The 14,265-nt window shown below is 46.4% G+C and overlaps 3 protein-coding genes across 8 annotated transcripts in view; 2 read left to right on the top strand and 1 right to left on the bottom strand.

Moving 5' to 3' along the window:
* The window catches only part of xpo7 (exportin 7), a 113,533-nt gene extending 110,329 nt beyond the window's left edge, over positions 1-3,204 (top strand). For all 3 annotated transcript variants that reach the window (XM_087984169.1, XM_087984168.1, XM_087984167.1), the window contains exon 28: positions 822-3,204. In XM_087984169.1, the coding sequence (XP_087840295.1) occupies positions 822-915 (94 nt within the window). In that variant the 3' untranslated portion in view covers positions 916-3,204. The remainder of the gene's footprint in view (positions 1-821) is intronic.
* Positions 1,588-8,460, bottom strand: pbdc1 (polysaccharide biosynthesis domain containing 1). Of its 3 annotated transcripts, none has more exons than XM_043681188.2 (6): positions 8,267-8,460; positions 6,495-6,560; positions 4,549-4,608; positions 2,978-3,118; positions 2,755-2,866; positions 1,588-2,603 (listed from the first exon to the last, which is right to left on the bottom strand). In XM_043681188.2, exons 1-6 carry the CDS (start codon positions 8,285-8,287, stop codon positions 2,410-2,412), a joined length of 594 nt encoding a protein of 197 aa, XP_043537123.1. In that variant the 5' UTR covers positions 8,288-8,460; the 3' UTR covers positions 1,588-2,409. The 3 variants fall into 3 exon arrangements, with proteins under 3 accessions (XP_043537123.1, XP_043537122.2, XP_087840298.1); XM_043681187.2 differs by lacking the exon at positions 8,267-8,460 and adding an exon at positions 7,711-7,755; XM_087984172.1 differs by lacking the exons at positions 4,549-4,608; positions 6,495-6,560; positions 8,267-8,460 and having other exon boundaries at positions 2,978-3,301.
* Positions 8,461-8,705: 245 nt separating this feature from the next.
* Positions 8,706-14,265, top strand: part of LOC122543015 (F-box/WD repeat-containing protein 1A-like) — a 32,822-nt gene continuing 27,262 nt past the window's right edge. For both annotated transcript variants that reach the window (XM_087984171.1, XM_043681186.2), the window contains exon 1: positions 8,706-9,301. In XM_087984171.1, coding sequence (XP_087840297.1) covers positions 9,254-9,301 — 48 coding nt within the window. In that variant the 5' untranslated portion in view covers positions 8,706-9,253. The remainder of the gene's footprint in view (positions 9,302-14,265) is intronic.

Raw genomic sequence — 14,265 nt, 5'->3', positions numbered from 1 at the left:
CCTGTGGTTAGCTTCCCTCTTCCCCAAAATGTCTGTCTCACCGAGATTAATGCAGGACAAAACTGCTAAACTGCTAAAGAGGCTAAACTGCATATCAGCATATGGGGGCAGCAGAGTGCACAATCTAAAGCAATGCACTACAGCAATATAACAGCCTCTTGCAAACCTCTGACGTTTACCGTTTGTAAAGGCTGCAGTCACAACTCTGTCAGACCACCAGTCTGACTTCCCTTCTTCTTCATCCTAGTGTCAAAATGCTGGCCATTCTGGCATTGTTAACAATACCTTCACTTCAACTGGGAAGGTTCAAAAATCTGGAATGCCTAACAGGGTTGTAGACGTACATTGAGTAATAACTTGGGAAAGGGAATAGAATCCCAATGAAACAAGGAATGACATGTCACAACAGTGAGGAAAGATCAGGCTGGTCAATTTACTGGTTACCTCTTTCAGTGAGCCAGCACTGGTAAAATGAGCCAAATGCCTTTTTCTTGGCTGTGTTTGTCAGAAGGCTGTTCAACATGCCAACTTGTCAAAGGGTCATAAATGCTCATTTCATCTGTGATACCAAAATCCCACAGATTGTTTTGTGAGTGTTGTGTAAAGATGAGCATATTATCCAGCAATACCCAAGTAGGATAAATGTGTTACTTGCGTTGTGTGAGATGTTTTATCATTTAGATCTGCTGTGATGCTGGCAATTTACAGTAACTCAGACTGTGAACATGGGAGAGTATTGCAGCTTATGTTCGGTGGTTGTGTCTTGAGAGGGATATGGAAGCATCGGTCCATGTTAACTTGCTGTTGCTTTTGTTGTCCAGATTCACCCAGAACCTGTCAGTGTTTCGGAGGGAAGTGAATGACTCGATGAAGAATTCCACATATGGTGTCAACAGCAGCGACATGATGAGCTGACATCTATCTGTATCACACTTCCCACTTGGTTGGACGGGGTCACTGGGGGAGGGATGTTCATCATTGACGTTACACAGGTGGGGAGGGGGTGGAGGATTGAGGTCAGAGTTAAGTCGGACAGCTCGCAGGGGTTGAAGGTGAATGGGCAGTGCCCACTTGCCCTCCCCTCCCTCGATTCCCCTGGCATTGGACTGCAGGACTTGTCACCAACCCTCCCTTTAGAAAACCGAACCCTGACAGCGAGTGCCTTTGTGCTCTCGCTCCCTCATCTGCCTTGTATAAACTTGTACATTTTTTTCTTAAGACATTTTGAACAATGTTTATATGAAATCAATTAAAAGAGAGAGAGAGAAACAAAAAAGTTGTGATTGAAATTTTTAGAGTTGGGAGCATGATGCTGAGAGACTTGGCTGGTGTCAGGTAGATGGGGTGGAATGTGTGTGGGAGTTTAGTTAGATACAGAGCTCTGCAAAATCAAGTCTGAAACTGTACAAATAAGGACTGAAGCTAAACTTACCAGCTCATGTGGATTTCACTCCCAACTGTCCATCCATATTTTTCCAACAATTGTTCCACTAGTGATTAGGGAATTTCTGTAGAAAAAGTAACAGATACTGTTGCTGCTAATTATGTGTTGAGCACAGCTCATTTATATTCACGAAGGAACAGAAAACCAATGGATTATATATTTTTATTGTTCCTTTCCACTGAATGTTCTGACTAAACATTTCCGAATCACTGCGTGATCAGGTAGGTTGGTATGTAAGAATGTTTGCTGCATCTAGTGTAAGCATTGTGACTGCGAATAAACTGTCAATGGTTTGTACAGAAAGGTGTCTCCCGTGCTTCAAGTAAGCAGCAGGAAAGCAGCTGCCTCAAGGAGTGGGCAAGTTGCTCTTTATATCCCAACACTGCTCCCTCCTATCCTTCCCTGTCATCAAACCCCTCCCCTCCACCCCAAACAAAACCGCTCAATTTGCTGCTTCTCCCATTTGTTTTGCCTCAGGTCGTTGAATTTTCAGAGGGGTTTGCATTACATGGATAGTACTACCCAAAAGCAACTGATTAAATACATCAAGACATCCTCCCCTCTCTTTGCTTCTTTACTCAATTCTCTGTCCTTGTTTTTCTAGTGTGTATAGCGATATTAATAATCATGTGGTGTCTCTCAATCTGTGTTCATCTGTCTCTTTGCATTCCACGGGATGCCTTTTCCATGGCATCAGAGAGAAGTTTGAAGCTGATTAAATAGTCTTTGCAAAACCTGTAACCGGACCATGTTTGATTAAACTTGGCAACATAGAACCATTCTGGGATAAAGAGTCTTAAGACGGAGTTGTCCGTATTTGTCCAGGTGCCTCCAAGAGCACTTGTCTGGTTTTATACTGAAGCTTTCATACATGGAGCTCTGGCTTAAATTCTGTGAGCTGGAGCGGTCCCACTTCTTGACAAGCAGAATATGATGCAGCCACTCCAGTGTGTCCCTCTAATCTGCTATGAATGTGCAGCGTTTTCTTCCCCAGCTAACCCTGCTGGCTGGGCCAGTGGTGGTTCTTGCTCAGTGGAGACTTCAGTCACCTTGTCATCAGCATGAGCAGTCTTGGCTTTTGTTGATCTTTCATAGACCATGGTGTTGTAGCCCTCCCGATTCCGGGCTATTTCAATGGCGAAGAATTGGATCCTGGTAGCTGAGTGGGGAAAGATGGAATCAGAAAAGCACATCCGAGATCCATAACAAACATATTTCCATGTACTTTTTTTTTCCCCACAATTCCCTTCCCCTCCCCCATTTCCCTTCCATGCCTCCCTCCATTTTGCTTCCCCTCTGTCACCCCTAACCGAATATCGTGTTTTCCTCCACGTAATCTTTTGAGCAGTCCAGCCGCAGAAGCGTGCCGTAGTTGAAGTCTTCGACCAGTGTTTCAAACTTCAGGCAGAATGGGCGCCATTGCTGCAAGAGGAGAGAACGGAGATTCAAGACAGCTGCTCAAGTTGAATGAGGCAAAATCCCACAAGCAGTCAGGAACATGGCTACAAGGACACCAAATTAAAAGGAACTCACTTGTTTGGCCGCGTCTGACTTCAACTTGGCTGGATCCAGTACGTCGATTTTCAAGTCCCTGAACTGCTTCCTGAACTCTGTGTAAATTTGATCGTCTTCTCTGGTCAGTTTCAGAAATGTTGGGTCAACTGAACAAATGAGCTTTGAAAGGAAACAGAGGTACCGCGAATCACAAAGAGTGGTTTCTGTACTCGTGGCAATAACGTGAAATAAAAGAAATAAACTTCCCACTGTTGTCAGATTGGGCTTTCTGAAATACTGAGACACTCCCAGGGAGCATTTGCAGTTGTGACACAATTTGGACCCTTTTACTACTTTATTCATTGAGAGATAGAATCCCTACACTGTGGAAACAGGCTCTTCGGCCCAACAACTCCATACCGACCCTCCAAAGTGTAAGCCACCCAGACCTATTCCCCTACATTTACCCTGACTAATGTATCCACAGTCAAGTCATGGTCTGTTCTGATTGAGACTTGCACAGACTCCGTCTGAACTGTGATCACATCCCAGGATCCCCCTGAAAACTGATGCATCCTGAAATTCCTTGGCATGTACAGCAGAGATGGGTGTATTCCAACTGAAGAACCTGTTAATATTGCCATTAGAATGCTGAAAATGGTGATAAAAAGCCAAAAATACCCTGACTTTCACAGTCAAATGGAAATTTGACCTTTGTGGAGATCCCTTGTCAATGTTGACATTTACAAAGGATGCACACCCTGCCTAGAAAATGGTTACATCCCTCCTCCTGCCTCATTGTTACTACAAATACATTGTCAGCCATCACTTCCACGTTCCCAACATCACTGCTAAAAAGAGGTACATGACCTGAATCTGTTATTGACATCAATGAAGGAATGGTGCAAGTACTTCAGTACTTCTCAGGGCACGGTAATATTGACCCATTCTCTGGGTTCTGTGTTTTTGGTGATAAATGAGCCTTTCTACTGTTACCAACATACTCAGCGTGATTCCGTACAAACGGTCCGAATCCCAAACAGATTGGGTTGCCCCAACATTGGGTAAAGATCTGGGTCAGGCAGTGGAACGTGGTGCCATTTTGCTCCATGTGGGAATTGTGTCAGCTGGCAATCCAAGATTTATTTCAACTAATGTTGGTTCCACCTTTCAAACAATTGCTACCTTGCTTTTAACAAGGTAGGTACGTTTCTGAAGCTGCATTGGCAACACATTGGATCAATGCATTTGTCAACCTTGCAGGAAGGTTATTGTGGGTTCAGGAACCTTTTGGCCAAGTACATTGACAAGCTCTTGCCAGTTTCATTATCCATTACCTTATGGTAAGTACTTTTGAATGCTGTGTTTGATCTTAAAGCTTTGGCTATGAATGTGGGGTGACCATCCAATTGAATTTCATCATGATGTGTTCATGGCCATGAGAATACTTTATCTAATGGATGAAGTGCTCTTCTGTATCAGAAAGATGGAAATTCTCATTTTACTGTGTCATCATGACCCTGTCCTTACTTTTACATTAATTCCTCATTCATGTAGAATCAAATAAAAGCCTTTAATCAAGAATACAGCAAAAAGCAATTTGTACTTACATTGAAATAAATCTCAGCATGTTGATAAGCTTTCATAGCCCACATCATTTCAAGGTTTGGCTGTAAAACAATGGGCAGAATTATGTAACACAACTTTTGGGGGGGGGGGGGGCATTGTTTAATAAAAACTGGCAATACACAAAAGGTAAGGTCAACTTACTGTCTGAGTTTTTAACAAATACCGCAGAGTGCTGTGATGGATTTGATTGGAACATTTCAGAGTGGTCCAAAGGGATTTGGATCGTTTCCTTGAGAGACTGGTGTAGCCAGGTTCAATTTCACAAGGCAAGTGTACCAGCAAACATATGCAGAAGAGTAAAGGAATGCACGGGGCCTTGTTTAGTTCCTCCCTTGCAGAAATGATAGCCAGTTGTGCTCACCGTTCTATGATTCTGTAATCCCACAGCTACAAGCAAACATCAGCTCGCTTCCTGAGAAGACTAGTTTTTTTAACACGAAGGACACAAGATGTTGTTCCCATTTTGAAGCATGTCTGTCTGCCTTGAACCTCTGTCCTCACATGGTCCAAGGTAGAAGCTTTGCTTTTTGAGCTATTGTGTTCACTTATGCCTGTCTCTCAGTTCTCATTCTGACTGTCTGTTGTGATGTTGAAAAACTTTCCTTACAGACCAAAGATTAGCAAGATTTCAAACACGACAGTGATCAATGTCATGATGTCTGTACTCTGGGAGAAAACGTTCCGTGTTCAATATACATTCAGTAACCACCTCCTTTGTCCAAAAAATAGGACAGAAACTAACTGTTTCAGTTCAATGACCTTCCAGCAGTTTGAAGCAAAGGTCTTCAAACTGAAAAGTTAACTTAATTTCTCTCCACACTGGATGCTCCATGACCTGCCCTTGTCTACGTTTTTTAATTCTAATCCGGAGAAAATCAGTTCAATTCCCTGTCTGCATCTATTCAGACAAAAGTTCTTTTTGGAAGGAAAATCCACCACTGAGACTCTGGAATGACAAAGCCACCTTTTGCTGTTGTATTGCAAACTCTTTGATCTCTGTCAGACTGAGAAAGAAATGGAGTACGACGAACAACACCTGTCAGACAGGTCCACTTTAAAGAAGAAAGCTTTTATCCTTTGCTCAAACATAAGTTGTCTAAAAGTAAAAAGAGTTTGTTGATACAACAAAGTTCATCAGGACATGTATAAAAACTTGCACAGTTTGATCCACCTCACTCGAACAGCTAGTTATAAAAGACTTCCACCTCAGTCTCTAACAGCTTCACCAAGTACAATGTTGCTTGTGGAAACACAATGACTCATGTGACATTGACCAATAATTGCTTCTCATGATTTTGTTGTGTGACTCGGGGGATGTGAAAACCTTGAATCCTCAGCCAGCTGTCCAGGAGCTTTCACAGTCACCTGGATCAAGATCGGGATGTTGTACTCACCAGTTCACACATTCGGTTCATCCCTCCAGCAGTGACACACATTGGCAGCAGTGTGTACCATCTACAAGATGCACTGCAGCAACTGGCCAAGATTCCTTTGGCTTTTTCCAAACCCACAACCTTTACCATCTAGAAGGATAAGGGCAGTGGATAGATGGGAACACCCCCACCTCACTCACCAACCTGCTTGGGAAATATGTCACTGTGTCTTCATTGTTGCTGGGTCTATGTCCTGGAGTAAATCTTGTGTTTTGAGCTTTGAGAGACTGATTCACCACCACTCAAGGACTCCAGGGAATGGGCAGTGACCACAAGTGCCAGGAAAGTAAAACTAGAACAGATTTTGATATAGTGGGCTTGTCAACTGGATAACAGCTGACAACAATCAGGAACTGAATTCCTACCAGAAATGGGAGGACAAGGATAATGCAGGACATAACAATTTTTCAGGATTGATGACTGTGTCAAGGAGGGAATTGTCTCGCAATATTCATTCCATTTCAAGAATACAGGCACCAGAATCAAATACTCACATCATTTATGTAAGAATCTGCTGGCTGGGAAAGGCTTTGGGCCACAGACATCAACTCACCAGCATTCTGACAGGAGACAGAAACAAGAGTCAGTGATCAGTTTGTGGTAGCAGTTCCGATCTTAAATCATTACCAGACAACAACTCCCAACGTCATTTTTCAGAACAAAAGCAAATACCCTGCATATGACTCGATTATTGCCGGGATTCTGAGATACTGACAGAATTCATCAGCAATTAAAATAACAAAATGCTCAGTTCAACACTTAGACACACACAGGCTAGTCACACCATAAATAGAATAAATTTGTGTTTGCAGCTCTGGGTGAGCTTCCATTGCTTCAAGATAGCCCAACTGTTGAACACCAGTTAAATATTTTGGCTAAGTAATAACTGTCAGAGGAACTGATGCAGGAACTCCAATTTGTACAACTTCCAAACAGGAATTAGATAAATGCTAATTTGGTTGAATGTAGTTTTGGCTGCTGAGTCAATACTGGTCAGACAATAGAGTTATCAGGGTCCTCGTGGGAAACTGCCTGAGGATCTCGGACAAGGGCTTGGATCCTTGTTTCTCGTTGAAATACCAATAATGTGGCAAATTTGATAGACCAAAGAATGTGAAGACTAGCAATGCAGTGAGATCAGCATTCATATGAGTCACACAGCATGGAAACACACCCTTTGGCCCAATCAGTTCAAGCTGACCATAATCATGAGGAAATAGGAGCAGGAGTAGGCCATCGAGCCCAAGGAGCCCATTGTACCATTCAATAAGATCAGGGCTGATCTTTTCAGGGCCTCAGCTCTACTTACCCACCCTCTCACCATAACCCTTAATTCCTTTACTCAAAGAATCCCAAATTGCAAAAGACTTTCAACTCTGTCGGATTCCTGCAGTCCTCCAGTATTGACCCGTATTCCCCTGTGGCCATTGCCTTCAAACGCAAACAGCCCAAGATATAAAATTCCTTCCAGGAAGCTCTCTTTTAAGAACCTTGTAAAACCTTTTGCCTCTGACTCCACTGTCGGTCACTTGTCCTAATAGTTCTCTATGCGGTTCAACACCACACTAGTTGAATGGAGGTTCCTGGAGAGGTATGTGGCTTGTAGGACGGCCAGAGGAGAAGTGGTCAGGGTAAGGTGAGGCGGGTAAATAGGCGCCTACCCGACACACACACGCAGCGGAAAAGATTCTGCAATGTTAATAACTCAACCTGGCAGGTCCGGGGAGTGATCACCTCCATTCCTGCCCCAACCCGTGCTGGAGAAATTCCGCATCACCAGACAGTTTACCAGAAGCAGCTTTGGTTTGAGAAATATTCTGTCGCAAAACGTTCATGGGCAAGGTTGGGGGGGGGGGGGTCAATCTACGCACAGCAAGATCCCACGTCGTGACCGCGAGGAAAGGACCTGATCCTGACTCCCTGCCGGAGCAGGCTGTCACTGAGAGAGGCTGTTTCACATCAGCTTAGAATTGGGGTCTAAGTGACGGGAGACCCACAGACAGGTTGCTCCGGGGGTGGTGGGGGAATCACACAACATCAGGTTGAAGCCCGACAGGTTTATTTGTAACCTATCTGACCCTACCCCCCGCTGCAGTCCAACCCTGGCACCTCCACGTGAGGTGTGGGTGTGGGCAGAACTGCACAGACCCAGACAGAGAGAGAGGGGGGGGGGAGGTGGGGGTTGGTGTGTGTGAGAGAAGAGCAGGAACAACACCCTTTGGGAAAGGAGGAGACAATGGGGGCAAGAGGACTCTGTGCGACTCACCAAAGATCCTAGACCTGCCATGCTGCTGCTGTGCTGCTGCTGCTGCTGTCCTCAAGGCAGGTCAAAGGTCAACCCCAATTCACACACAAAAAAAAAATAAAAATAATTCAGCAACTTGTTAAAAACAACACCCACACAGAGAAAGCACCCAGGTGCTGCTGCTGTGTTGAAGTGGATCATGTATATCCCGGAAGCAGCCCCCTCTGTGTGTGTCTGTGTGTGTTGGGGGGGTGAAAGGTCAAATGTTGCCTTTTTCTCCCTTTGTTACATTTTTGTTTCCACGCGGCGGATGTAACAATTTCCAGCTTCCAGCCTCCTCCTGCCCCTCGCTGCCTCTCCTCCTCCGTTGCATTTACATCCCTTTTTGCGAAAAAAAAAACAAAAATAAATTTATTTTCGGGCTGGTTTTCATTTCCCGTGGTGCTCCGGCGGGTCCCGGATGTCTCTGAGAGCTGAGGGCGAAAGAGAGGAAGGAGGGGGGTGGTGGGTGTGGAGAAAAAAGTGAGAAGGAAATCCAAACCCTCCCCAGCTGCAGCAGCAAGAAGAGGAGTCCTTGGAATATACCCAGAGACTGAGACAGAGAGAGGGGCAAAGGGACCGACAGGCGGCTGGGAGACCCAGCAAATCACCTCCCCAGCCAGGCAAGCCTCCTGGAGGCCCTTCCAGCCCCACAGCCTGCTCTCCCCTCACTCTGCAGCTTCCCAGATGAGGCTGAAGGACTGAGCAGGGGGGGTGGCTGTACCCCCACCCCACCCCACCCCACCCCACCCCACCCCAACCCAACCCAACCACACCACACCACACCAGGCCATTCCCCTCGTCTCGAACCTTGGAAGAAGCTGAGAAGGAATTCTCGTTCATGAGGGAGAGGCTGTGCCCCCTCCTCCTCCTCCTCCTTCCTCCTTTTGCTGTTTCCCAGAAAGAACTCCACTCCAACCAGAGTCGTCGTCCCCCCCCTTCTCACTCTTATTCTTTCTGAGATTGTGAATGATGGACTCTGACTCCATACTGCATGACAAGATAGTGGAATACATGGTAAGCTGACGATTTAACCTCTGTTGTATTTCTGCATTGACTCTAGAAGGTAACAGTCCGGGGCTTTGTGAAGCTTCAGAGAGGGCGGTGATAAGATGGTTTTGTGTGTTTATGGATTTTCAAAAGGTGTTCATGTCCTACATCGTAACCCGTTTGGAAAAATTCATGTGTGGGAATGGAGCAACAGTTGCAGCATAGATAAAATCAGTCAAAGAGCAGAATACTTAGCGGTGAGCTGCTGTTTTCCAGATGCTACCCAGTGGTATTTGCGAGGAGTCTGTGTGAACATCATTTTTATTTTACATTGACTGTAAAAGCCAGGGGGTGCAAGACATCAAAGTGCAGAGGTGACACACAGCTGGGAAAATGCAGCTTTGTGAAGTACAGGAACAGAATTGGGAAGGACATAAAGCTGTTTGGGAAGGGGGCAAATGCAAGAGACAAACTGTGATACATCATATTTTGGGAGGAGGGATGAAGGGAACCTACGAACTGAGTAAGGACCATTTTACACAGCAGCATAATCGAGAGGTTATTGAAAGATGCCACAGCAAGTTGACTGCTCAGAAGGGATCATTGATTTTTGTGAAGTGGGACATCAAGTTCAAAAGCAAGGATGTTATTCTAAACCTTCACAAACTTGAATATGATCTCAGTTGAAGTATTGGTCTGGTTCAATCCTTTGGAGAGATTTCCCAGGTGATCCCAGGGTCCAGGGACTTATAGAAATAGTGGAGCCTGCAGTTGTTTCCCTTAGTTCAGAGAAAGCTGAAGTGAGATTAACAGAAGTGCTGAAAGTCACAGATAGATTCGATGAGGAGACGTTTGTTGACTATTGGCTAAAGTTCAGAAACTGAAGGTACCCAATCAGAGCACCAGCAGGAAAAAGCGAGGAAATAAGCCCTTTTTTTCCCATCGCAAGTTGAGATCTAGAACAACTTGAAACAGGGAACCAACTGAGTGGAGTTCAACCTGGAAAAGTGTGAAGTAATTCGCTTTGGAAGGTCAAATTTGAATGCAAAATACAGGGTTAAAGGCTGCATTCTTGGCAGTGAAGAGGGACAGAGGGATCTTTGGGTCCATGTCCATAGATCCCTCAAAGTTGCCACCCAAGTTGATAGGATTCTTTCAAAGGTGTACAGTGTGTTGGCTTTCATTAGCAGGGGATTGAGTTTAAGAGCTGTGAGGTTATGCTGCAGCTGTTTAGAACCTGGTTAGACCACACTTGGAATTGTGTCCAGTTCTGGTCGCCTCATCGTAGGAAGGATGTGGAAGCTTCAGAGAGGGTCCAGCGGAGATTTACCAGGATGCTGCCTGGACTGGAAGGCATGCCTTATAAAGAAAGGTTAAGGGAGCTAGGGCATTTCTCATTGGAGTGACGAAGGGTGAGAGGTGACTTGATCGAGGTCTGCAAGATGATGAGAGGCAGAGATAAGTGGATAACCAGAGACTTTTTCCCAGGGTGGAAATGGCTATCACGATGGGGGATACTTTTAAGCTGTCTAAGTGTGGTGCTGGAAAAGCACAGCAGATCAGGCAGTGTCTGAGGAGTAGGAGAATCGACATTTCGGGCATTAGCCCATCATTCCTGATGAAGGACTTATGCCTGAAACGTCAGTTCTCCTGCTACTCAGATGCTGTTTGACCTGCTGCGCTTTTCCAGCACCACACTTTTCGACTCTAATGTCCAGTATCTGCAGTCCTCACCTTCTCCTCCTCGTAATTTTAAGATGATTGGAGGAAGGTTTCAGGGAGATGTCAGAGGTAGGTTCTTTACACAGAGAGTGGCGGGTGTGTGGAATGCACTGCCAGCTGTGGTAGTAGAGTCAGAGACATTAGGGACGTTTCAGTGACTGCTGGACAAGCACATGAAAGACAGTAAAATTAAGGGTATGTCGGTTAGTCTGATCTTCGAGTGGGATAAAAGGTCAGTACAATATCAAGGGCTGAAGGGCCTGTACTGTGCTGTACAGTTCAATGTTCTAAAATGTCCAAAGTGCAGGAAGGTAGCAGTTGAAGGAAGTTAATTGGATAGCTCTTTCAAAGAGACAGACCTGATGGGTCAAATAGCCTGTCAGATGGTACAATGATGCTGATGACATTAACTTATAAGAACATGACTGAGTTCCAGTGGGGAGGGATGTTCGATCCTTGAGAAGTGATTTTTGATTGCTTCAATGGAAGGTTGGTGTGAAATCCGTGTGGATGTAATTCCTGTTTGTTAATGTCACCTGTAAGAGGTGCTACAACCCTCTGAGATGTGCTGTGTGCTTTGTACTTTGGTCTGACTTCTGACTTGGTGGGGGGGGTGGGGGGAGCACTGAGGTGGATTTGAGGTTCGGTTTTATCCAGAAAACTGAGTGGCTTGTACCATAGGAAGGTTTAGTTTGTGTGGGATGGAACCTGTCCAGGGGACAAGGCAACTGTCTGCTCCCTCATCACTGGCTTCTCCTTCTGTTTGGCTGTCTCTCCGGGTTGGAGAAACCATTCCAGACCAATCAGTTCTGACTAAGAATTCCAGTGTGTAACCTGCAGGCTCTGTCAGACACCGGTCAGGGTGGTTTGTTTGATAACGTTCGGGGGGGGAGTTTGGTGAGTTTGCTCCCATGCCTCACCTGTACTCTTGAGTATTCCCAAACGAGTCCCAGAAGGTGTTCTGCCTTCCCAAGTGAGCTTCCTTCTTTTTGGTCAGTCCGATGCGAGACACTCCCACATGAGGCAGTGGAGATGTTGACCTGTTCAGGAAGCTTCAAGGATGTTCCTAAGGTGTTTTCTCTCTCATCTCGGGAATCTCCTGCCATGGCGGTTTTCCGAATGGAGTTAGGAATGTGGTGTCATGCGCTAGTGAGGTGAGCTGGTTTGTATTAAGGAGCCGCTGGACGGGCCCCGGGTGATCTTGCGCCCCTCCACCTCCCCAGGTTTGTAGTAACCCTGCGAAGGCACAGTGGGAATACTGAGACAGTGCTCTCAGGTGCTCACTGGAATGTGTTCAGCTCTCTGAAGGTGCCTGGCCACTTTTCACTTCAGTCTCAGGTTTAAGTCTGGGTCAGCTTCAGGCTGAGGTGGCACTTGGGCTGAATGTCTTGTCTGTGTTCCTCTTTCAGAGGACGTTCTCACGTTGTGAAGAACGCTCCACGTTTCTCAGGATCTCCTCACTCATTTCCCTCACTGTGAGGAAGTGTTTTACTCTGGGAGCTGCTTGGGGCCTTTTATTTCTGGGTGTTCAGAGAGAGGCCTGTTTTCTCACAACGACTCAGCGATGGAGCTAAGAATGGGCTCGAGCTCAGGGACGGCAAACATACAGGCCACAGCGAGGGGACTCTTTCCTGGTGATCCTGTCCATCACTTCCACGCATCTGTGCATCTTGCAGGAAGCACGCAGGGATAGCCCTGTCAGTGCCACAGTTAGACCTGTCTCTCTCCCTGAATGACTCCATTGTGCCTGGTGTGGGCTGTTCCTGAGTGAGGGGCATCAGGTGATGAGCATGTACCACGGAGATCCGTCTGCCACCTCTTGAGAATACCACTGCCGAGGTATTGCTCCTCCCTATCCTCACATTCCCACATCGGAACTGGATTGGTTTAAGGCATCTTGTTCCAGGCTGTCCCATCCGCAGAAAGGACTGGACCAGAAGTGAGACTGGTTTCTCACAAACCCAGCATCTTGTCACGATCCCCTTAGCTGCTGACGCTCTGCAGTTTGGGAGTTTGTTATCCCGAGAGACAGTGACTCACTAACCAGTTGTTGGATGGAGGAGTCCAGGTAAAAGTCCTCGTCTGTCATCTTGCCTGAGCTGGTGAACCCACAGCATTGCAGCCTTCAATTCACGAAGAGGGATTCTCACTTTCATTCTCACTCTCTCAGGGATCTGTAGCCATCGTTCACGGTGCCTCCGTTATAAAAACACTGTGTTTGGGAGGTTTTCAGAACCAAGTGACTGAGAACAAGGTGTGTGTTTCTCTCTCCAGCCCCTCTGTTGTTATTTCCTGATTTCAGTAAGAGTTGTGAATCTTGTTATCCTGACTGTTTGTTTGGGACAGTCAGAATTTCAGGCCAAGTCAGCAACCAAGTAACCAATTCTCACAGTCGAGGGCATTCCCGGGAACTCCCTGAAGTTTTCTATCCCGGCCAATCTGATCTTTTGGCCTTCTATTGCCTGTTGTGTCCGGAGTCTGAGTTTTGCCGGAGCTGAGGTTTCTCCCCACCCCCCCCCCCCAATCCACGTGGGGGTTCTGCAGTAACACACCCCTCCACTGCTGCCTCTGGGCAGGGTTACAGGGATGGGGTCAGGTAGTGAGCTGCTCTCACAGGGTCAGTGCAGACTCAGTGGGCTGAATGGCCTCTTCCTCCACAGCAGGGATGTCGTGATTCTGCTGGGATTCTACTGAGAACCTCTGATGTGAGATCCCATGCTATTAGAATGTAGAACAGCACAGGAGCGCAGGCCCTTCGGCCCACACTGCTGTGCTGGACATGACACCAAATGAAACTCCTCCCTTCTGCCTGCCCTTGGTCCATTATCCCTTCATTCCTCACATGTCTGAAAGCCCCTGATGGATCTGCTTTCAGCACCACCACCCTGACAGTGCTCCTACCAAAACCCTGCCCCTCACACCTCCTTTGAACATTTGCCCCCTCTCACCTGCAATGCCTGCCTCTTCCCCCCCACCACCTCAGTTTTAGACATTTTAGACAAAGTTTTGACCATCACTGCGCTGTTATTTGAGGAAGAGTAAGAAACATGTGGCTCATGTTTATCTGTCAGTCACCAATCCAGAAAGCGATGGGTCTCTGTCAATGGGATCTTGCTGTGCAGAGGCTGGGGTTGCTGCGTTCCCAATGTGACAGTATAGTCACAGCAGTGCAGCGGTCCTGCGCTGGCCATGTGGAGCTTTCAGACCCCCTCCCCAACTCCAAGCTGACTGAAGCCGCTATCGAAATTCCCAATCGCTCACCCTCGCTG

The sequence above is a fragment of the Chiloscyllium plagiosum genome, unplaced genomic scaffold, assembly GCF_037043375.1.
Source record: "Chiloscyllium plagiosum isolate Xiang-an unplaced genomic scaffold, Cpla_swu_hap1 HiC_scaffold_48, whole genome shotgun sequence".
In the NCBI taxonomy this organism is placed as follows: Eukaryota; Metazoa; Chordata; class Chondrichthyes; order Orectolobiformes; family Hemiscylliidae; genus Chiloscyllium; species Chiloscyllium plagiosum.
Note: the sequence above shows the minus strand (reverse complement) of the source record. Positions and strands in the feature narration are given on the sequence as shown.